This window comes from Siniperca chuatsi, linkage group LG12, assembly GCF_020085105.1.
Source record: "Siniperca chuatsi isolate FFG_IHB_CAS linkage group LG12, ASM2008510v1, whole genome shotgun sequence".
Lineage (NCBI taxonomy): Eukaryota > Metazoa > Chordata > Actinopteri > Centrarchiformes > Sinipercidae > Siniperca > Siniperca chuatsi.
In genome coordinates this window covers 21922942-21946996 of record NC_058053.1, presented here as the reverse complement: position 1 = coordinate 21946996, position 24055 = coordinate 21922942, and the positions used below count along the sequence as shown (strand labels likewise).

Sequence of the window (24055 nt, the reverse complement as noted above, 5' to 3'; positions counted from 1 at the left end):
CAAGCCTGTTTCACTGTTATATTTACAAATGTAATCAAATCTATATCATTACAAAACAAAAGTCAATTAGATTTATTTTGTAAGAATCTTGGAGTCAAACATTTTGAGATACTATTTCATAATTTGGATGTATTATCTCAAACATTTGAGAATATGACATAAAAAGTCTAAATTATGTGATAAATCACAATTTTATGATCAAAAATCTAAATCATAAGATAGAAAAAGTGATTTTCTAAGTAAATTATACATTTATTTATGCAAAATCAGGAGATCATAAGTCAAAAATTCATTTAAAAAGTCATAATTTTGACTTTCTATCTCACAATTTTGCCTTAATAAGTCTTAAATGACTGACTACCTCATCATTTTGACATATTATCTCATAAGTTTTACCTGGTAAATCAAATTAATAAGTAAATTTCTTGACTTTGTATTTTAGTATGTTATTTTTGATTCACCATGAGTAGTTATATTTTTGTCATTCCTAACATTTCATTTATGTTTGTATTTCTCTGGCGTAAATGGGCTTCCATACTCTGACAGTAAAATTGAGACAAAGCTGTAGTCCAGTCCAACATATCTGTGTGAAACCAGCCCTGCAGAAGATGCCCAATTGTTACACACTCCTTTCTTTTTCTTTTTTTCTCTCCAACATCTTTTTGAGAGTGTGCAAGGAAGCAGAGAGAGCAAACCCGCGGAGAGACGGAAGGAGAGAAAATGATAGTCTTTTAAATGTAGGCTACAGGACATTTACAGTATTGCCTACCAGAAATAATAATAAATTCACCTTTAATGTGATGTATGGAGGATTGTGGGAGTGGATACACGTGATTCAATCCGGTGAAGTGCGGTGGTCGGTAAGGAGAGTCAAGGAGGGAGATCGTCTCTGTCAGGTAAGATCATGTTTGCTGGATTTAAAACTCAGTCACAGTATTTTTGTGGTGAAATAAACGGTAGCCTATATCTGACTTTAGGAGCTTTAACGGAAACAAACTGACAAAGTAGGCTATTTGGGCAGCGCTTTGTGCTTTTGTTTACAATGGCGTCGTGCGTCTGGTTAATGAGGTAATGAGGTCAGTTAAAACCACAGACTGTATTTGGTTAAAACGCACATTGGCACGTAGATTATGGTTTCATTATCCACGCCTGTAGGGAATATCATCACATTGTTGCTGTAGAAGCTGACAGCCTGCAGCGGATCACTTGTAGATTCAATGAGACAAATGTGACCGTAGTGAAGGAGCTGATTGGCTGTAATGTTTAGACCACAGTAAGCCGAATAATTTATGTTGAACAGCACTGAGTCGGTGATTAAAAATCATGTACAGGTAAATAAAAACGTGAGACAGGAAAAAAGAAACAGTTTGGTAGTTTGAGGAAAAATCTGTTTATTTTATTTTAAACAGACCCAGTTCATCCCATAGTGATTTAGAATCCCTTTTAAAACCTAAAAAGGCAATATAAACAACTTAATTTACGAATACACCCCTTAATATAAACTAATAGTCATTTAAAGAAATAGTTAAACATTTTTGGAAATACACTTAGCTTTCCACAATTGACATTTTGTGTATTTACAGAGTTTTGTGCTGTAACTACTTATTCTTGATGAACAATAGTTCATAGTATCTATTCTGTGCAGCGTCTCCACTGGTTGGCTGGCAACATCAGTAGACAGTTGTTTTTTTCCAAGAAATAGTTAGCCAATATCCAGCACATAACTCCCCCTTAAAACCACAAATTGTTGTTTTTACATTTCTGTTTGTTTATGGGAGGAACAAATGCGATACAGTATGTTTATTAGTGAGCTTTAGAGCTGGTAGGTGGATTTTTGAACTTTGGACAGAGCCAGGCTAGCTGTTTCCCCCTGCTTCCAGTCTTCATGCTAAGCTAGGCTAATCGCTTCCCGGCTCTAGGTCAAACTTCCTTTTCTTTGAACATGGAGCTAGAGCCAGGAGGCGATTAGTATAGCTAAGCATACAGACTGGAAGGAGGGGGAAACAGCTAGGCTGGGACCAGTTGACAGGCAACCAGTGGAGACTCCAGGAAGTTAATGGTCCTGGCCAAGAAATAGTCTGACAAATAATCACTCTTCCAATGGTGAATTGTTGTCTTTACACTTCTGTTTTTGTATGGATTGAACAAACAAGATATAATGTGTTAGTTAGTGAGCTTTAGAGGTGACGGTAGGAGGACTTGTTACCTTTGGACAGATCCAGGCTAGCTGTTTTCCCCCGTTTTCAGTCTTTATGCTAAGCTAAGCTAACCAGCTGCTGGCTCCAGATTCATATTTAGTGTACATGAGAGTGCCATCAATCTTTTCATCTAACCCTTGGCAAAAAAAAAAGAAGCAAATAGGCGTATTTCCCAAAATGTCGAACTATTTCTTTAAGCCGTAAACAAACAAAAGTAAAAAACAAAACTTGTGGTTTTAGAGTTCAGTTAAGTGGTGTAACTATTTCATGATGGAAAACAGTTCATCCATCCTCCCAGTACTTCTGTGTAGTGTCTTCACTGGTTGCCAAACAGCTTCATTAAGTGTGTTTACATGCACTTAAGTAAACAGGTTACAGTAAGCTTTCTCCAATTAAGCTGATTTCCTACATGTCATGTGAACGAGAAACCCAGTCCATAATTAGGGTAGGGGATTAGAGAAACCTTATTTCTCCATCTAGATGTCTCCTCGAGAATGCCTGTTTCTTGGCCATGTATACGTACTACTAGGTTTCTTTAGGCATTTTAGTGTGTGCATGTGCCTGACAAAATATGGGTCATGCAGGGAAAGTTTTGCCATAACAGCAGCGCGGCAGAATGAAAGTACAGATCATTACATCAAAATAATTCCATCTGAAGGAAACTGACACAAAATAGCCTCTAGAAGTCTAAATAACTCATTTTCCACCACAGAACATTTGAGTATTTGTTAAATTCAGGCATATTCATGCTGTAAGGACCCAAAAACAGTGTCTTATACAACTACCACAGTTAAAATAAGTCCAGTAAAATAAGTAATGCTTCCAAATTAGGGTCTGGGGCAGGGGAGAAATCTGATTACTGCCCGGTAGACAGTACATGTACAACGTGTTGTCTGATTTCTTGCTTAACCAAATTTTTCTGATGACTTGGTTTCTTTTGTGCATGTAAAAGCACGCACTGTGACCATACGACTTCACTGTTGTTGGGCTATATAAATTAAATTGACTTGACTTGATTTAAAGTCTGCATAGACAGCATGTCAGTGAAGCACTATAAAGACGCTGCTCCTGGCTTTGCTTGCTGCACCAGCGACTTTACAGGCTACATGCCAGGTTTTGAGGGCTTTGTAAATACCACAAGTAATGACAAGAATGTAGACAACTTCACTGCTTAGTGTCAGTTCTCCTCATTACTGTCTTCAGTGTCTTGCTAAAACAACACATCTCTTCATTTTCCAGTCCATTTTCAGTATTTGGCACTTGTCAGCTTACAACATGTGTCAGCTGTCATCCACCCGTAGGATAGGGTTACACCATATAGGCTAAATGCTGCACATGTGAAACTTCAGCTGGCTGTTGTTACTTATTATGTTTCCAATTAGCTCTCTGAATCATACTGTACTGTCGCCAGGCAATCGTGTTGTAGATGATATGCGCAGCAGTGAGTTTTTTTCTGCTCAGTTCCCTCAAGTGTTAAATCACAGTTATAATCTGACAGATTCAGTTTAGTGTAGCTGATGTTTGATTAGTCATTGACTTAAAATGCGGAGCAGTGTGCACTCTCATCACTGTGTTAACTTTGTCACAGAAGCCTCTGACATTCCTTGTCTGGAAGGTTTTTATCCAACCATCTTGTATGGCTTTTTCATTTTCTTTCCTTTTATATAGCCTAGTTAAATTCATTAAATGAATTTACAGTATAAAACTGTCAGCAACTCTGAGTGAGCTGAGTGGTGTGGATGCTGCTGTGTTTCATCCTGCAGGATTTTGGATAAATGACTAAATTAATTACACTTAAAAGTGGCAGCATGCAGTCTAAAACTGACAAACTTTTGAAAGTGCTGTTGATAGACACATTGTGCATTACCTAAAAATTAAACACATGGTGGAAATTGCTTACAGTTACTCAGCTGATTATACATTGGGGATAAATTAGTTGCTTATATCATTTCATTTTAATACAAAATTGGACAGTTGGATTAATGTGGCTCAGTTGTCTTTTCATCAGTTTGAAAAAAGTTTTTGTAGTACTAAGAAGTACAATTGTGAGAAAAATTTAGAAAATATATGTAAACATCACATTAAGGCAAAAAACAAATTGTTTCAGCTCTAGTCTTAACATGAATTAATCATAAATTAAATACAATTTACTTCAAGGGTCATGCTGTGATGACAACAGTACCTCACAAGAAAAAGTAAGGTAAAAAGTAATTTTCATAAAACAAAACTTCAATAGCAATAAAACTAAAGCTTGAGGTGTATTATTGCCCTGTGACTGAACCTTGAACCCAGGTAACCCCTCCCACCTGTCAGCTGTAGAACTGCTCACAGCCACATGAGTCCTCCCTCTCTCTCCTCTCCTCTCTTTCTGCTCTCCTGTGCATGTCTTGACATGCCGGAACACCAAGGGAGGGAGGAGACAAAAAAAAAAAAACTAGACAAACTGGAGCATGAGCGACAGAGAGGTAGAGAGAGAGAGAGGTGTGAACGGAGGGCTGTAAAGACCTGGGGGCGTGAGAAAGGAAAAGCATATCTTATGCTACAGCTGCAGTTTGGGATCGATGCTTGAAATCTTAAGAGAAGCAGGACAGAAACTGAGTGGAGGGAAGACTGTAGCTGTAATTGAAAGACAGGATGATTCAGTCAGGGGAGGGGTGAGATACTGTATCATTATATCTGTGAAAAACATGCTGTCAGTTCCTTTCTTCTCATTCCTTTTCCCTTTTTCTGATTTCTGACTGAACAGCTCCACGATCTCCAGGAGAGGCTGATAAACGGTGGTAACCATGGATCCTCCTCTTCGCTTTAGCGTTTCAAACCGTGCAACAAAAAGATCATGACGAATCCGAATGAAGAAAATGAAGAGGTGAACCATCAGCTGGCTTAACCTTTCTCTGACTTCTCTTCTTGTCAGCCTTACACCTCAAGACCTGTAGGGGAAGGACAGCCACTGATAATAATCACCTGATGCAACACTTTCAGGAACTGACGGTGTGAGGAAATACACAGGCATTGCCCAGAGCTGTCAGGGAACCAGAGGTGTCACCAGCTGCAGCTCAACCTAAAAGTCAGAGTAAAATTACTGGAGGAGCATGGGACGTGGAGTTCAGAGCAGTGAGTTGTGCCCTGGATGTCAGACCCCCAGGAACAAATGAGTAGCAGTGGATTTGGCAGCAGCTCCAGCTTGCTCCAGGGTCGGCGTTTCTACTGCAGGGAATGGGCCCTGGAGAAGCTGCGGCGCTACCTGGACACCCGCTCCGTGCCGGGTCAGCCACCAGGGCTGCTGGTGATGGGGGGCCCCGGTGCCGGGAAGACCGCCCTGTGCACCGAGGTTGTGTGGCCCACGTCGAAGGCAGGGCTGGCAGTCGGGCTGGCACCACGCTGCCTGGCCTCCCACTTTTGCCAGAGGGAGGACCAGAGGAGTACGCTGCTGTGGAGGTTTGTCCTGGGCCTGGTGGAGCAGCTGAGGGCCTCACCTCTCCTCTCTCCTGGGTACGAAGAGATCCTCAACAGCCCGTCTGTATCCTCTGCACTTGAGCCTCTCACCTGTCAAAAAGACCCTGATGACACCTTCAAGAGGTTTGTATCACATTTGTTCACATTTTTACTTTCAAAATTCTGAGTGTGAGGAATGTCATTGCCGATTATTATTATTATTTTTTTTAATTATGTGATTTGAAGAGGGTTGCTCTTTATTGAAGCTGATTTGAGGGTAATTTCAAGGTTGCCAAATGAGAGAGTGAGAGAGGAAAGTTAACGAAAAGGTAACAAGCATGAAACCCATCCAGGCGCTCGGCATGTGTGTGCATGTTCAAGAGCGTGGCTCATTCCCAGCTCAACACAGCAAAATGTATGTGTGGTATCACAGACTGTAAATGGTGGTATTGTTGATGAAAGCAGGAGCAGCTGAACAAAGTTTCATCCAACATGTGTCAGCAGGCGAACAAGTGGTTTATCAAATTCAGTCAGAATTGAAAACCTATGCCACAAGTTCTTTCAGTTTTAACATTTGATTGTGGTGACCAAAAATGTTCAATGTTGGTAATCATTTTAGACATGATAACCCTGATCATGAGAATATAATCTGGTCTGTTGTGATCCAAACAAGCTTCGATTTGAGATCATAGACACATTAATGACCCATTTTGTGTTTTGTAACATACAAACGTGCTTAATGATCTTAATGCTACACAACATGGAGGATATGAATTTGATTTGTAGCCTACAGTTCCAACTAGGGCTGGGTGATATATATGAAATCGGTATCACAATAAGAATATTTCCCCTATCAATAGGATTGGGTAATATGAGACATAGTATATAACATGTGACTAAATTAATTTTATTTGATTTCATTAGGCCAGTGTGGGAAATGTTGCAAATCAATGAGCAGAACTGCTGTATGACAATACAGCATATGCTCATATGATTCTTGCATCAATGTGATGTAATACATTGAATACATCAGGTATTTAATTTGAACGATTAACAAACAACACACTTCTGTCAGGTTGCTTTATCCATAAACAGTTTATCAATTGTTTTTTTTTTTTCAGAAAGTGTACCATATATACAAGGATATCACAATATAACATTAGATATACTGTGATAGAGCGTTGTTTGCATTGTTTGCTTGTTGTACAATAACATGACATCTGTACAGTAACAAGAACAAAAAAAGAACTGATTTTGTGAGTAAAAAGATAACATAAAATTATGATATCTTGATATAATGGAAGTTGATAAGCAGTTATTTTGAATTATCAGCCCTAGCTGCAATGTCAGCAACACTGTAATAAAACATCCTTATATACATAAAAAGCTCCCCACTCTGTGTGGGAAATAAAAGTGGCTGAGTGTCAAACACAGCAGCAGCTCCTGCTCATGTTGTGGGAAAATGATCCATAAAAGCTTTAAGGCTGCATCTATTTCTTTCTAAATAGATATGATTCTCTGCAGGTGTTTAGACTGTCAACAGACAAAAAGAGTTTCAAAGCCTGTAAATGTAAAACCATGTGGCCATCACTGAAGCAAAGAGAGGCCCGGACAGTCACAGGAAAAACACGGCAGCAGCTATTCTTCCTCGTCTTATATTTATTTCTCCTCTCATAATGCAGCCCATTCACAGCACACACAATGGGCCTCCAGTGTGAATGAATGCTACTGTGTTATTTACGACACAGCATCCTTTCAGAGAGGGAAAAAAAGAACAAAGAAGTGAAAAAATGCCTCCAGTACCCCAGTGACCATCTCAGCACCAGTCAGCGAGGTCACCCTCCTCTCCCGGACTTTTTTCATTCTCTCCCGGTCTGTTTACTCTGCGATGAGTCTGAGCCCTTTTACATTCCTCCTGTGTTTGCTTACCTCTGGTGTGAAGTACCGAGCTGGATTCCACATTGCCCTCAGACTGGCTCACAGCCAGCCGCTGTATGTGTTTGTAGCTCTTGTGAGAGAAAGTGGCTGCAGGCGAAACACTGCCATGTGAGAACAGCCGTTGACAAACTGATGAAACATGGGTTTGAATTGGCGGTGAAAGGGCATGCATGGGAAGTATGCCTTCAATCAGTTGGTAGCTAGCTGTAGTCAGCAAGTCAGTAACTCTTCGCTGAACTTTTATGTGGTGCTGCTCCTTCTGCCTAAAACCATTTAACAGTCAGATTTAAAGTTAACAAAGTTGGTCTCTTTCTGTGAATTTAAATCATAGCAGCCGAAACTCAACACATCATAGCTGCAAAAAAAAAAAAAACTGGATGTCATATTGTTAGTTTTAGGTTTGTTTCACACATGTAGTTCGGTTCACTCGGCCTGGGAAAAAATTAGCCATTGTTGCCTTTTAGTTCTGGTAGGCCTACAATTAATGTTCACACTAGCTGATTACAAACGTACCAAGAGGAGTAAACACATCGTATCAGTCATATGGGCTGACAGGTCCCTACCACTCTATCTTCTCTGATGTCACCAGCAGCTCACAAGAACATCACTGATTACAAGCAGTATTAGTGGAAACTGTTACTGGACTTTGAATATGAATAATAAATAATGATGACACATAATATAGGTAGAAACAGGATATCGTGTATTGTTATGTGATCAAGGGTAGGACACAAGCACAACACACTGCTTTTTAAACCGCTTTTCAGTTTCTGACAAATCAGGTGAAACCCTCTCATTCACAATGCTGACATTCATACATAAATGCTACCATGGTTACCAAATGACCTTTCATATTTATATATACGCATATTATATATTCATATTTATAGTTCTTATACAGATGGTTTGCTTGTCAGTTCAAAATCAGCAGATGGATGAAATAGTAGTTTAGAGTTTGAATTCATGTCGACATCTTATAACTACTATAATCCTGTGGTTGGCCCACTTACAAACTGTTGGAGATGTTTAATTTTGATCTTGGTGATATTTTCTTTTCTTTTAATATCAGTAATCTGTAGCACATTGTTATGGCTGCATGTCTTGGCTAGGGCACTTTTGTCTGAATGAGAACAAAAAAAAAATGAATGAAAAAAGACATGCACATCAGTTAACAGTGTATTGTTGCTACGAAAGGAGTTTTACAGCCAAGTCGTCCCTGACATGACAGGCAGTAACCAAAAGCACCCCGACCAGATCCGGATCTTATTCTAGGTTCAGTTAGAAAACCACCATCTGATGGCCTGAGAGGTCTGATTGGATTGTAGTCTGTGAGCAGGTCAGATTTGATTGTGGCATGCTCCCCTCTACAAGTGCAATTAAAGCTCCGGGTCAAAGGTCACCCACAGACCTGTGTCCAGAACTATGTGGGCAAAATGGAGCGGAAATCCTCAAGCAGCAATAAAAGGTTCATTACACTTCCTCCTCCGCAGAGCTGAAAGTGTGCCCGGTGAGGGAGTGTTTCTTTAATCAGATGACTAAAGCCCACAGAGGTATGATAAGCTACCCAAACGTAGCTGTCATCCACGGTAGGGTTTAAATCTGCTTATAATTGCAGGATATGCTCAATTATATAAACCAAGGCTACCGTGTAAGGTAATGTGTTATGGTAATGAGATGATTCACACACATTAAAGGCCCCCACACATGATCAGCGTTAAAACCACTCTGCACTGGCTGTGCCATTGTTTTCCTATGGGGAGAGCAGTGGTGCCCAACTAGGTGGAGGTGCGACAAATTACTTCACCAGCTAACGTGATCCATGACACTAACTTATGTATTAAGACAAATGGTGTTGATTTTAGCCAACAATAAATGATGTAACGGTACAAAGCAAAGGTGTACAACGAATTGTTTTCTACTAGCCAAGGGTGATGCAAAGCAGCGGCGGCCAACTAGCTAACAGTAACCCATGCTAAACTGGGGTTGGCCAAATGATGTCATACGCTCATTTGCATATTGATTACATCATCATGCATTCATTTGCATACATCTTAGTGCAGTGAGGAAGAGATCACCTTAATTTAAGACATAAAACATAGAGAAATCTTTGGCCAAATAATCACATTTGTATTTGAAGTAAAAAAAACTAAATCAAAAAATCTACAAAGGGAGGGAGAAGATCAAACAAACTATTTAAATATTTACAAGATCAAACAAACTATTTACATATTAACAACATGTAGTAACATATTAATCTGGAGAGAGAGTGAGAGAGAAGCACAAACACACTATTTACATATTTACAAGCTGTAACATCCTAATCCAGAGATCCGGAGAGAAAGAGTGAAGGTGCCTCCCCCACACGGCACACTGACTGCCTGCGCACAGCGCAAGAGTGGAAGCGAGACACTGTTGGCAGAAGAGCCGCAGCATGCATGGGAATGAATTACAATATAACATATATTTAAGTATATTTCTCGCCTTTTCCCTGATGGTCTGAATAAATTGCTAAAAAAATTTTTTAGAAATAAAGTGTCTTAAAGAAATAAAGGGTCTTAAAAGTTGCTAAATGAAGTGACAAAGTCGCCAAGTTGGTAACACTTAGCAACAGGATGCTGACTGCAGTTCACTTAACGGCCAAAGGTGTCATTATTAGTCTTCTGAAAGTTATATATAGAACCTTTTAAGGGAGCTAATAGTTAATTTGTGTGTTTCAGAACATGGTGCATGTAGTAATGCACAATTTCATGATAGTAGCTCAATCAGGAAAGATTTGTTGGATGCATCATTTACCAAAGTCTAATCATTAAGGACTAATTTCTGTGATGTTGAAATTTCACACCCCACTCTCTACACATATGTTAATCCTAAGGTTGATATTTTGATGCTGGCCTCAGCACGTTCAGTTATTGACCCTGCTACTTTTAGTTACTTTTTTTCAACATCACAGACTTGCATGACCTCTTCCCAATTTGTTTTAAACACTGTTTTCCTTCCAGGTAGCAGCATATTCTGCTTTTACAAGATTGGAAACGTTGATTGATTTTTTTTTTTTTTAATTATTAGGCACCAGAAACACTTACAACACTTACAGTCTGTGGGTAAAATACCACACAGACTGTAAGATTAAAGGTTTTTTTAGGTTTTCTTAAAATCAGGTTTAAAGACAACCTGTTTGGTGCCTAAAGATAACTGGACCTTCTCGTCAATCTTAAATATAGACATTAACTCTAATAACAGCACACACACAAACACGCACCCTGTGGTTGTTGCAGGGTAATTGACCTGAGTTCAGCCTCTGTGTGACCCATTCATACCAGACTGCTGTGGTTAATCACTGTTTGTCACCTTTAAAACAAGACCCCTGTCTGTAAGTGTAGTTCTGTACAAATCTCTGCTAAGTAGAACACAGAATTAAACCATTGTTGTCCCTCGTATTACCAGCCTTTACCAATGATGGCCAAGCAGTCCATGTCTGACCTAAAGAGTATTGGAAACAAAGAACTAAAAAAAAAAAAAAAATGTAATCATGAGGGCAGACATTCATAAAAATAATAAGTAACAAACAAGATAGAAGGTATCCTAGAAACACAAACAAGACTAAGGGTCTACACAGCCATGTTGGCGGCTCTGTGAGGCTGTACGATGGCACAGTGGTGCTTTGAGCTAGATGCAATCGTCAGCATGCTAACATGGGCACAGTGCGAATACTAACCTGCTGATGTGAAACCGATATAATGTTTACCATTTTCACTATTTTAATTTAGCATGTTAGCATGCTAACATTTGCTAACTAGCACTAAACACAAAGTACAGCTGAAGCTGATGAGAATATTTTTTGCATGTATTTGGACCACCATGAGGTCAAATTTTGACCTCATGGTGGGGCTAGAGGAAAGGTCACCAAAGTCATTAGGATTCATCCTCTGGGGGTCATGAATGTCTGTACAAAATTTCATGAGAATCCATCCAATAGTTGTTGGACTAAAGTGGGGGACAGACCGACAAAAAATGTAACAGAAAAGATTTTTCTTTATTTGGTCTGCTTATGAAAAATTAAAGCAATGTTCTAAAATTCTCTAAGATTTATGCTTGACGATGCTAAAAGATGTTGTCAGTATCCACTGTATGGTAAGTCAGTAATACAATAACTACTTCTTTACAACCCTGTCCTGACCTAGGTTAAACACAGGTCTGGCACTGCTTGGCTTTGTTAGGTCAGGGTGAACATGGGCTTCTATAATAACTAGGATAATATACAGTTACCATAGAATTATTATAGGTGTCGGAAAACAGAGTTATTCTTTGTCTTTGGCTCAGGAATATTTTACTGCAGCCACACTAGCCATCTGGTAGTATCAACTTTGTTCTCAAAAACCCCCACTTCCCTCATACAACTTGCACTTTCATAATGAAGTTTTTATGTTCCAACAGCTCTGAACCTCATGTCGACTGCAGTATTTCATTCTCCTCAGATAAACTCAACTCTGATGTCTAGATTCTGGAATAAGAGCCTGGAGGTATAACTGGGGTCCAAAAAAAACCTTTGCTATCTGTACTCTCACGCTGGGTTCAGGTCCTTGTTCAGTTCATTTGTTGCTCTGTTCTATGTGATACATAATGTACAAGAGTTTTGTTGTTGTTGTTGTTGTTTTGAACATATTGTTTTGTTTGTTTTAAGGTTTGCGAACCACTTTTACGTTGCTTCTCTGCATGAAGGAATTCTGCTGAAATTATGGTTACTATGGAGTAAATGGTTTCACAGTAGTGTAGGTGATAAGAAACATACTTTTTAATCAAAGCTCAGGCATGTTACAGTGAGGAGGTTTAAGGGTCAGGAAATTAGTATAGTCAGTGGAAGGACCTCAAAAGGAGAGATGTACAAGTATGCTTGGGTATGTAAGGATTGTGTGTGTGTGTGTGTGTGTGTGTGTGTGTGTGTGTGTGTGTGTGTGTGAACGTGCCCAGGGTGGAGCAGGAAATTTCAGAAGTTCCATTAACCTGAGTCACCATCAGATCAAAGCAGGGTGTGGGTGCTGACTGTGCTCTTTAAAGGACAGTTACACTGTTTAGCATTGTTTTACTGTTTTGCATCATATTCCAGTGTTCAGTCACAGTAGAAGATACAATATTTGCCATTTTTGTTCCCTAATCACAGCTGTATTTCTGTGTTAAAGGTTTGAGGTAAATGCTGTCTTAATATTACAGTGTTCTAAGTAAAGAAGATGGTGCCAAATTTGAGCCATAGTGCCTGCTAATGTCAGCTTTTAGTGTTATAAACTATAGCTGATAGAAGCATTTTGTTTTGGTCGTCTGTTGGCCCTGTTGTGATGTTGGTTTGAGTGGAATAGAGAGCCGAGGTCATGACCTTACAATACGTTACTAGCCTCTTTAACTCAACGTCAAAACATAAAGCGTGTTCCTAAGATTTACTTTCCATAAGACAAAACGCCATCCACTACAGAAGTTGCTATAAGGAATTGAAACCTTTGTGATTTTAACAAAGTTAAAGGCAGAATAAGTAGGATTTGTTGGTTGCTGTTTGTAAACACATGATTCAAAGTTGGCCCCTCCTCCCCAGCTCAGAGCGAGAGAGAGCTAGAGAATGAATGAAGAGAGGGAGTGGCATTAGAGAGAACAAAGCAGTGAATCGGAGAAATAAAACCTTATTTTCTGATTGTTTCACGACGGTTACGTTCTGAAGCACAAATAAAATCGCCCACACCTCCGCACAACCCTGCAGGAAGGAGCCAGCATCATCATGTCCGCTGCTCTCTGCTTTGTGTGTGTAGCTCAGACCTGACCTATCTCCACACTTTGTTTGAGTGCTGTTCCAGCGCTGGAGATACATCTATGACACAGACAGAGAGCAGAGGAGAGACAGAGACAGCGATGTAACCTGCTCGCTTTTTATGGAGTCCCGACCTCACAGCCTGTGCGCTGTTATTGGATGGTGGCTACACACCACTGCCCAAAGGTTGATGCTCAGAAATGTCATGAACACAGCAAACTAATAAGAAACCTGCGGGGTATGGTAAGATTCTAAAATAGGTGAAATGGAAAACAAAAGCAAAAACTCAACAAACCATTTCCCTGCTTGAAGTGGAATTGCCTCAAGTCATGGCATTGATTTCATTTAGTGTCACTGACTTTATATGCAAAAGAGTTTGACCTTCTGTGTTTATCTGTGATGTAATTACACTGCAGTCAATATGAAAGAAAATGCTCACACTTTTTTTGAACTCCCTCATCTGCCCACAACTCCTGCATTTTTTACAAGGCTGTCTTAAATTTAATCTCTTTTTTTTAATGTCTCTCTACTTCTCACATGCCCTTAGAGCAGTGTTGGAACCCCTGTTGGACATTCCTCCTCCCACCCAGACTTTGATGGTGTTGGTGGACTCCCTTGACTTGGGATATGGGGCAGGCGAAGGAGGTGAGAAGAGCCGCTCCATTGCAGATCTCCTGGCCACCAATCAACACCTGCTGCCCAGCTGGCTGCTGCTGGTCTGCTCTGTCCGCCGCCACAACAGAGCTGTGTGCAAGATGTTCTCAGGTATGAAGAAAGAATAACTCATCTTAATGGGCCTTGCACTTCAAGATATCATTTTATTGTAAATTTTAGTCTGTGGGGGCTACTACCACAGACACATGTGAGGTGGATATTGGGCTCTGGTATGTATTTGTCTCAACCAACTTTAAAGTCATTGTTTTTACATCTGATAAAAGAACTCTGATCGAGTCACTTTTAATGACTATTGATTGACATACAGTAAACAAATCATTCAATCATTTTCAAAATTACTACCAAGGCTACCAGATGAGAAATAAATGTAGTTAAAAAATTTTACTTTTTATTTCTACAGCGAAGTTGGGGATTTTACAAGTAATCTAGCAGCCAGTTGTCCATCATCCCCCTAATCTGCACAATTTTAATCAGTGGATGTAAATCAAAAGATGTACAGTAATGACCTTAATAGGATAGGGTTTAGCATCCAAGTTTTTGTGTAACTATAGCAAAAAGGATCTCTGACTATAACTCTTGTTAAAAGCTGGGACTAGCCTGAGTGCTCTGGTTATACACTCACATTTTACTGACAAATTATAAATGAAGGAGGGAGGTGTTGTTTTGTAGCTGTCGAACCTGATGACCAAATTATACTATACTAATACTTATTTAAGGATTCTTTGGGCCCTCCGTCTTCTTTCTTATTTTGGTTATTTAAACAAGTTATCAAATGTACCAGATGGTGATGATCAGTGGGAGACACAGAGAGAAAAGAACCAAAATGACATAATGTAAGACTGATAAAGTCTATGCCAGACAAATATGCAAAACTATATTGGGGTTTTAAAAACCTGCACTATCTCTATCTGTGTTGTAGGTTTTCGTAAGCTCTGTCTGGATGATCTGCGGAAGCCCCCGCCCGTTCGTGACGTGCAGCAGTACATCCTCTGCCGGCTGGATGAAGAAGCGGCACTTCGCCGTCAGCTCACCCCTGACACAGCTGACATGCTGAATTTGCTGCACATTAAGAGCGGTGGCTGCTTCCTGTTCCTCGAGCGTGTGCTGGATGGTGTGGCAGGTGCACTGGTGGGTCTCCGGGAGATCCGGGACATCCCTGGGACTCTCAATGGCCTGTATCTGTGGTTGTGCCAGAGACTTTTCCCCCAGGGCCTCTTTGTCTATGTCAGGCCTCTCCTCAATGTCCTCTTGGCTGCCCCAAGGCCCCTCACGCCCCAGCAGCTGTTCACAGCAGCCTGGACACATAACACCTTGCTCAGCCTCCAGGACTTCCAAAACAAGCTCCGAACCCTCTCTCCTCTCCTGATCGATGGCCCTGGGGGCACCAAACTACTATTTCATGGCAGCTTTGCAGAGTGGCTGATGGATGTTAAGTATTGCACACAGAAGTACCTGTGTAGCAAAACAGAGGGTCACAGTATGCTTGCCATGGCTATGACTTTGCAGGGACCCCATCTGGACATTGAAGACACTTGCCAGCTAGCCACACATTTAGTTTGCTCAGGTCACCATAAAGATAACCTCTCATTATTGGCACTGTGGATGCTGTGGGCAGGTGTGCCTGCACTTAGTCCTGGCGACAGTAGTGCCCTCACCACATCCTTAACTCAGCCTCCTGTTGTGGTCAGTCAGGAAGTTCTTCAGCTGTTAATGAGGAGTGGGATTGTCTCTGCAGCCTTTTTTTCAGATGCAGACCCAAGTGTTGGACTTCATTGTATAGGTGAAGAGGGAACTAATTTACAACAGGCATTTGAAAGGGAGATGTCTGTAAAGAGGCTGCTAGACAGTGGAGTGTCTGTAAACCAGCCTGGTTCTACAGATGGAAAGACCTTGCTTGCCAGTGCAGCCCATGAGGGTTCTGCAAATGTAGCCAAACTTCTCCTGACACATGGATCTGATCCACTGGAAAGTGATCATCAGGGTCAAACGCCACTGACTTTGGCATCCAGGCAGGGTTATGTGAAAGTGTTGTCTGTGCTCCTGGAATGGGCAAAGAGCCAGGAGCCAGAAACTGCAATGCGGATGATGGAGCATGTGGACAATGAAGGCTGGACAGCACTGCGCTCTGCAGCTTGGGGTGGACACAGTGAGGCTGTCCGGCTTCTGCTGGATGCAGGAGCAGATGTGGATGGATGTGACGGTGAGGGTCGGACTGCTCTCAGAGCTGCTGCATGGGGGGGTCATGAGGAAACTGTCCTGACCCTGCTGGACTATGGGGCACAGGTCGACAAAGCTGACAGCAATGGCCGCACGCCTCTTATTGCTGCTGCCTATATGGGACATCATGAAGCTGTGGAGATATTGCTGGACCACAATGCAGAAGTTGACTTAGCTGATGGAGATGGGCGCACTGCTTTGTCAGTCGCTGCCCTCTGTGTCCCTACAGCAGCAGGGGTGAAAGGTTATGGTGAGGTAGCAAGTCTGTTACTGGAGCGTGGAGCAGATCCAGGACACAGAGACCATGATGGAATGACACCATTGCTTCTTGCAGCCTATGAAGGTCATGATGATGTAGTTGAGCTTCTGTTAGAAGCTGGTGCTGATGTAGATGAGACTGCTGGCCCTGATGGCAATGTCCCTGCTGCAGCTGCTGTTACTCCCCTGCTGGCAGCTGCAGCAATGGGCCACATGAAGACTGTGTCACGGCTGCTTTTCTGGGGAGCAGCTGTGGATGCCATTGATTGTGAAGGCAGAACAGCACTCTGCCTGGCAGCAGCAAGAGGGAGCGTTGAGGTTGTCCGCGCGCTGCTGGATCGAGGCCTGGACGAGAACCACAAGGATGACCTCGGCTGGACTCCACTGCACGCAGCTGCCTGTGAAGGCCATCGGGCTGTGTGTGCTGCTTTGACAGAGCGAGGCAGCATGGCACGTGTCGGAGAGATGGACATTGAAGGACGCACCCCTCTTATACTGGCTGCCCAGGAAGGTCACTGGAGCACTGTGAGGCTGTTGTTGGACAGACGTTCTCCCATTGACCACAGGGCGTACGATGGACATTCTGCCCTGAGTGCCGCCCTCCTGGGGGGCTATGCTGAAGTTGCAGAGCTGCTTATGAGGCGAGGGGCTGATACCGATGTCCGGGACGCAGAGGGAAGGCCTCTGCTCTACCTCCTGGTGTTAGAGGGTCGCCTTGAAATGGCTACTCTCCTCATAGAGAAAGGGGGGGTGCCCCTGGAGTCCCGAGACTCTGAGGGCCGTACAGCGCTTCATGTAGCTTCCTGGCAGGGATGTGTGGAGATGGTAGACCTAGTTTTAAAGCACGGTGCAAACCCCAATGCACAGGATACAGAAGGGAGACCACCAATGCATTCAGTGGCTTGGACAGGACATGTTGAAGTAGGACGTCGTCTCCTAGAAGCCAGTGGTGTCAATATAGACCTTGCTTGCCACCAGGGGGCAACAGCTCTGAGCATCGCTGCCCAGGAGGGATATGCTGACATTGTTGCAATGCTTCTGGAAAGAGGTGCAAATCCCAATCACATGGATAAATATGGCCGCAGTCCAGTCAAAGTGGCTGGGAAACACGGGCACTTTAACATTGTCAGGCTCTTAGAGAGCTATGGAGCAAAGCCATATGTAGGCCTGTTGTCTAACTCTGGTACTTTTTCTCCTGCAAAACACAAGAAGATCCTCTCCTCTGGCATCTCGGAGAGTAATGGAGGTGAAGTCGCAGCCGCTACCTCCTCCTCTTCAGTATCTTCTCCCGGCTCCACTGCAGAAAGATTCCACTCCATGCAGAGCTCCCAAAACTCATCTACCTGCCACTCGCTGGCCACCGTGCAGACAGTGCCAGCTGACAGCCTCAGCTTTATTCAGCAGATCCAACAGCACTCACTGCCCCGTAGTCGTAGCCGTCCCTCCACCCTCCGCCCACCAGGGAGCTCAGGCATGGGCAGCCTCCATGGAAGCAGCCAAAGGCATCCCAAAGGCAGCCCCCCTCCCACTGTTTGCACAGTCACTGCCATGGTGCACAACTGTGAACTGCCTCAGAAAGGCTTGTCGTCTGGACTTGAATATCATGACAAAATGAACAAACAAAACTCAAACTTAATAAAAGCAGACAGGACTACTTACGCTGGTGGTAAATGGCACTCAGTCATGGCTTCCCTTGGGATAATGCCAGGGCAGGACAGCCCTGCAGTAGGTGCTAAAAACAGGGAGAGTCCTCCTCTGGGCTACCCATATAGGCTACAGAGCCCACTTCAAGGGGAAGCTTGGGATTCTCCACCCCAGAAGAACATTTTGTCACCTGCGTGCTACAGTTTTACCCCAGTCACACCTTGTAGTGCCTTGCCAGAGGATGTTATGGTCACTATGACAACCGCAGACCCGCAGCTTAATCTGAAACAGGCCATGAAACTGCAGTTTGAGGGTCCCACCAGTGCAGCCTTATACAAGAGAGAGACACCCCTGTGAATGATGCTCCAGTATGTGACCAAAGTTAGCTTTTGCTGCACTGTCTTCAAACCTTTTTCTTTTACTTTGTTAAAATATGTGGGTTAATGCTGAAAAATATAGTTCATCAACAGTATATACAGTAATTTAAAGAAAGTAATTTATCAAGCAAAACTGCCAAATACTATCTGGTTCCAGCGTCTCCAATTTAAGGATTTGCTGCTTTTCTTTGTTTTATATAATTTTAAATTGATATATTAGGGTTTAGTCATTTAAAATTTTGTTATTTAGAGAAAATAATTGACAGATTATTTTGTGGTATCAAAACAAAAATAGTTGTCTCTGGTGGCATACATTTAGAGCATTTACAAACATTTTAATTCTAATGACAACATCTTTGTTTTAGGGGGAGTTGGACATTTTTGCAGTTCAAGGAGAAGGCGTGTTCACCATGTACAATGACTTTCTGGGTTCAGATGATAGAGGAAGTGATCACTTTCTCCACCCCCCTTCAGAAAACCAGAGGAAGAACGAACTGAATGACATCAAAGCTTACATTCCTGCCTTTCCGTTGACTGTTGTGTGTTTTGACCAGGGCTCTCACAGATAAGATCATACTGATTAATTTAGTGTAAAGCATAACTGTGTCCATTTTCAACTTGGACCATAATTTTGTACTGGTTGCTTTGTTAGTTCTACAGTGAATAACACTGCCTATTATGGAACACAAGTGTCTAGGTTGGGTTATGTTTTAAATATTTTTTTTGCTAGTAAGGAGCCCTTTTTTAAGCAGTAAACAACCTTGGTTAAGAGTTTTAAGCTTGTGGCCTTGATCTTTATTGAAGCATTTGATATTTACTATAAACTGGCCTTCATCCCCCATAGGTCCATCGCTGACAACCAAAAACAGTTTGCAGAAAAGCAAGCTTACCAAAGCCTGACCCAGTGCGGGGTTTATGATACAAACTATAAGACAGCCAAGTTTACTGAACCAACTTGGCTCGCTCAAACTGTCTGTGAGCAGGCAGGAAGGACAGTGAAAATTGGACCATTAAAACTGAGGGTGGATGTGGGAGGGTTGTTCATTCCTAACTTGTATATGGCCTAAAGAAATTTCTAGTTCTTTATCATTTTTCATTGGATTAATATTTAATTACATTCATTCATTAAAATGGCAAACAGTGCCATAAAATTGTCTACCTCTGCTCTGTGTGTGTGTGTGTGTGTGACCATGTTTTAATGTTTTATTTCATGCACTTTACAACTAAATGTCAGGGATAGCTTCTGATGTGGTAGCATCATGCAGAGATGAAAGTCTGCCAGCGCCTGGGATTATAAAACCAAGCACTTTTGGACAATTTTGAACCTGATATGTTGTATCTGTGAAACCTTTTAGATATTTGGACTTTGGGAACTACATTTCTGAACTGCATTTTCCATGTATACTCGCATGAAAAAGCATAGGTGTACTCTATTTGATGTCAATATAAGCTCTTTTGTCAACATTTCCCCTGATGAAGGTCTAGTGGCTGAAAGGCTTTATTATTCAATACTCAGGGTGGACATAAGTGCCTTTCGTTCTCCATATTTGATGTTTTGCAAAAAAAAATACTTCTATAAAGTACTGTAATAGATGCCCATTTAGCTTATAATATGAATAAAAAACCCCACGGAAACATTCAGTTTTTCAGGAAGACTGATGAAGGAACTGCTCTATGAGAAAGCTACATATAATGGAACAAAAGCTAACCCACTTGTGGGGTGGGACTTTGGCTCTCTATAGCTGAGCAGAGACAGAATATTTCTGTTTGATACACTGAATTCTCTACCATGTCTGTGAAGATTGACAGCCATACATAAGTGTTTTCAAAAAAGCTTTTTTTTCCTTTTTTGTTCCACTCTGAAGAGCATTTTGAAAAGCTCACTTTTCAGTGGTAGAAAATGTCAGCTTGGTGTGGCAGGAAGGCCAACTAAGAGAAAAAGATGTGCTTTGAAATCATACACATCAGTGAAGACTATTTTCTTAATTTGTATTCTGCATCCAGCAGTGTGTACTGAACTTTATTTTAGTGCCGTATGTGCACTGTCACCAAGGTGACTGACAAAGAGATAGCACTGTGTACATGATGTTTGTATGCATAGGCAAGTCACGCTACTCCCAAGTCATGCTGGCAACTGTGTTACTGCTTTTATAAGGGCAAGCTGGAAAGGTTTCAACCATTCTGCCTCTCTTTAATCCCTCAGGAAGAAACATCAGTCTACACACTGTGTTTAACATAAGGTAAGTACAAAAGCCAACTTGTTTTGGAAATGTTTTTGTGTAATATTTGTGAAAAGGATCACTTGGTAGACAGGATCCAAAGGTAAACATCATGTGTACACAGGTGTACAGAGACTCAGAAACATAAAAAAAGAAGCAACAGGGGCTGGGGGAATACAGCAATATTGGTATTTGCTTGACACTATGAGAATCAGACTATGAACCTCTTATGCACTTTACTCTGTAAGTAATTGGGTCATTTTATGTTGGTGTCTTGTGCGTAGGAGCCCAGTCATTTCCATAATTCTTCCTCCACAGCTCATCAATGAATACAGTGAGCACAAGGTTATAATGTTCTTATATAAATGCATGAATCTGTAATTTAAACAATGCTTGCTCCTAACAGACAAACTGAACAAGTATAAAGTTTATTTGATAAGTGTATTTACTTTCGTTTGAAGACATTATGTCTAATGTGCTGGTTTGACAATGAAAACATATTTTTAGCCAATCAAGTGCAAAAAACGTTTTAAAATCCATAATTTAGGCACCCTGTGAGAGAATTAAGAGTGTTCTTCCTTGGTATCATTATTTGTAAACTTGTTCTCTAGGAGTGCTGCTGAACATGGAATATTTCTAGAGAAAAGCTAGACTGTCTGGAAACGTGAACCATCTACTGTAAATAGAGTTGGGCAAGCGAAAGGGAGAATAGGGGGCTAGTGAACTGGGGTTAACTAATTGAGGAACAGGAAAGCTGGATGACAGGATGACCAGCTGGCTTGGAAACAAGCAGGCTGGCTGATTGGAGAACAATGGAGAAACAGGATAGTTCATCAGCTAGGAAACAGCTGACGGGAAACAGGACGACCTGCTGACCAGGAAACAGGAAGATTTATTCTGCAGAGAAGGAGATGAAGTTCACAGTGAAAAGATGAATGATCCCAGACAAAATAGTGACTGGGATCAACTTAAGTTCCAGAGAGCTAACCCAGGCTTGGCTTTAACCGTAATCCTACCGACTGAGGTAACCGCAGACCCCAGAAGTATACTTTTTGCCATATCTCAGGTGCTTTATTCTATCATTCCAAATTGGCATGACTTTGTCAATCAATTCGTTCCGAATGACTTCATATCATTGTTTTCTGTTTCTGTTTTAAAGTATTGGGGTCCTGGGGGACCCCAGTTAAAAGCACCTAATTCTGCCTATGCAGTTTTAATAGATGAAACTTTTTTGAGTTCATGTTTGCCATGGGTCCTAATTTAAAGTATCACACACTATCAAGGGGGTTGGGAAACTCTGTCGTTTTGAAGGAGACAGACACAGATGCAGCAGACAGATTTCCTCATGTGCTCTGTCGACAGTCCTAAATACTGCTCTTCCTAGGGTAAGATGATGTTCAAAGTCAGAAATACAATATATTATTTCATAATAAAATGTTTTATGACTATCAAGTTAAATGCTTATGTTGTGTTATACAGGATAAGACTGTAAAATAGTGTGCCATGACTGACATGTAGTACAGAGCATGATCAGGGTGTGGGAAAGAGCACAAATGTAACCATTTTTGAGGCAGCAAAGGGAGATGGTGAGAAGGAGAAATCTAAAATGTATTTCTATAATATAGAATGACATCAGTGTTTGTTTTTTACGCAACAACTGCAAGCAGATTAAGTCCGGCCAGATTTGACGTTGGTGAAGTTTTGCTGATTTTTTGTTTGTTTTACACAATATACAAATTAACTAACTTTACTAAAATAATTTAAAAACATTTCAGATGACATTAACATTTTGCCATGATGGTTGTTTATTCTTGGGGTCCCCAGGGACCCCAGTCGGTAGTCCTTGTATGTTAAATAGGCTACAGCAGGACCTATGTTGGCAGGATGAGGGTTAAAGGTACTATTAGTAAAATATGCCTCTTTAATAACATCTAGTGGCAGTGGCAGGAAAATACAACAATGTGCCTTCTTTACACATTACCCAGGGGGTTTTTAATTTCTGTAACGCTATCTGCCACAATCAGAGTCTTGTTGGAAGTTTGTATAATGCTTATGAGAGATGCTGTTGAGATTACATTGCTGTGTTTCATCAACAACAAACATTAGCTTGCTAGCTAAGCTTATAGCTTATGGTGCTTTGCATCATCATTGGTTGCCTATCCACCCAACATAAAGTCCATTCTACCAAGTGAAGAGCAAACAGTTTGTATTCTGGGGGCCTGAGAGGTAGAGAAATTCCAGCAAATACACAGAGCCACACCTAAGTAGTTCAGGGAGCCTTGTGGTGCAGAACATTCCCAGCAAATGCCCAGAGCTGGGGGATAGTTCAGGGGACCTGAAAATGTGGAACATTCCCAGGAAATGCACATAGCCAGCTGAAATAAGTTTGATTCTTCAGCAACTAACTGGGGTAACTGCATCGATCAGCAACACCTAAAAGCCCCTGCTAATATGTTATGGTTATTTAGCGCAAAAACAGGTAATATAACTGCTTGCACTTTTTAAAAACAGACTTGGATCCAGGAGCACAGGGCTGACAGTAAAACTGAAATCGAAGGAGGGTAGCTGACAGGAGGTTTGGTAGCCCAGTGGTAGCCCAGTCTCTGCTGGCCATGGTGCTCCAGGAGGGTGCTGACAGTTTTTTCACACAGTGTTTAGTTAAATCTACTGTGCCTGCTGTGACCTCTGTTGAAAGTACTTATCTGAACTAAACATAAGTGTACAGTATAAACCATAAAGTTTTTGAGAAAGAAGACTTGAATGAATCTTGGCTGCAAGCTATTAATTTTAATCAGCATTAAAATCGGCCAGAATTTAACTCATGGTTTCTCACTAGTGCAAGAAATGGCTGGTATATTGTGTCAAATAAATGACAAATGACTGATTGTTAAGTTAATGTCAAATACTGCTGGAAAATGGCTGATAAAATAATCAGATTCTCCATTCTGTACATTAATTTATAGATGTAATATTTATATACAGCAATACTCAGACAACTACATACACAAATTAACTAATATTTGTCAAATACTCCAAAAAGCATTTAAAATATGTCTGTAATGTTCCATAGTTAATTGCTACAAAAGAAACTGTGATATATTTAAGCTATATTTTATGTTATTGGCTCACCCATTGTATTTCTGGAAAGGCATATAATTTTGCTGACACTCCTGATCATAAGACTTGATAATACCAGGATTTACTAGATTTTTGTTTGTCATATGAGAAAAAACAAGACAAATGAAGAAAAGAGAAAATAACAGACAAAATTTTAATTTTTATTTACTGTTAACCTCAGGAGAT

The 24055-nt window shown here is 41.2% G+C and overlaps 1 protein-coding gene across 5 annotated transcripts; it reads left to right on the top strand.

The window, feature by feature from the left end:
* Window positions 1-625: 625 nt before the first annotated feature.
* ankrd50l (ankyrin repeat domain 50-like) lies at window positions 626-20170 on the top strand. 5 transcript variants are annotated; one of them, XM_044217216.1, is made up of 6 exons: window positions 626-896; window positions 4945-5064; window positions 5181-5777; window positions 13910-14127; window positions 14957-18524; window positions 18899-20170. In XM_044217216.1, the coding sequence occupies exons 3-5, from the start codon at window positions 5329-5331 to the stop codon at window positions 18511-18513; spliced, it is 4224 nt and encodes a 1407-aa protein (XP_044073151.1). In that variant the 5' UTR covers window positions 626-896; window positions 4945-5064; window positions 5181-5328; the 3' UTR covers window positions 18514-18524; window positions 18899-20170. The 5 variants fall into 5 exon arrangements, with proteins under 5 accessions (XP_044073151.1, XP_044073149.1, XP_044073152.1 ...); XM_044217217.1 differs by lacking the exon at window positions 626-896 and adding an exon at window positions 4631-4852; XM_044217214.1 differs by having other exon boundaries at window positions 4945-5777.
* Window positions 20171-24055: the final 3885 nt, after the last annotated feature.

Excerpts from the sequence above, each read along its gene's own strand:
- ankrd50l (XM_044217216.1), top strand. The coding sequence starts at position 5,329 with ATGTCAGACCCCCAGGAACAAATGAGTAGCAGTGGATTTGGCAGCAGC. Across the intron at positions 5,778-13,909 it reads CCTGATGACACCTTCAAGAG|AGCAGTGTTGGAACCCCTGT; the intron begins GTTTGTATCACA and ends ACATGCCCTTAG. Across the intron at positions 14,128-14,956 it reads TGTGTGCAAGATGTTCTCAG|GTTTTCGTAAGCTCTGTCTG; the intron begins GTATGAAGAAAG and ends TCTGTGTTGTAG.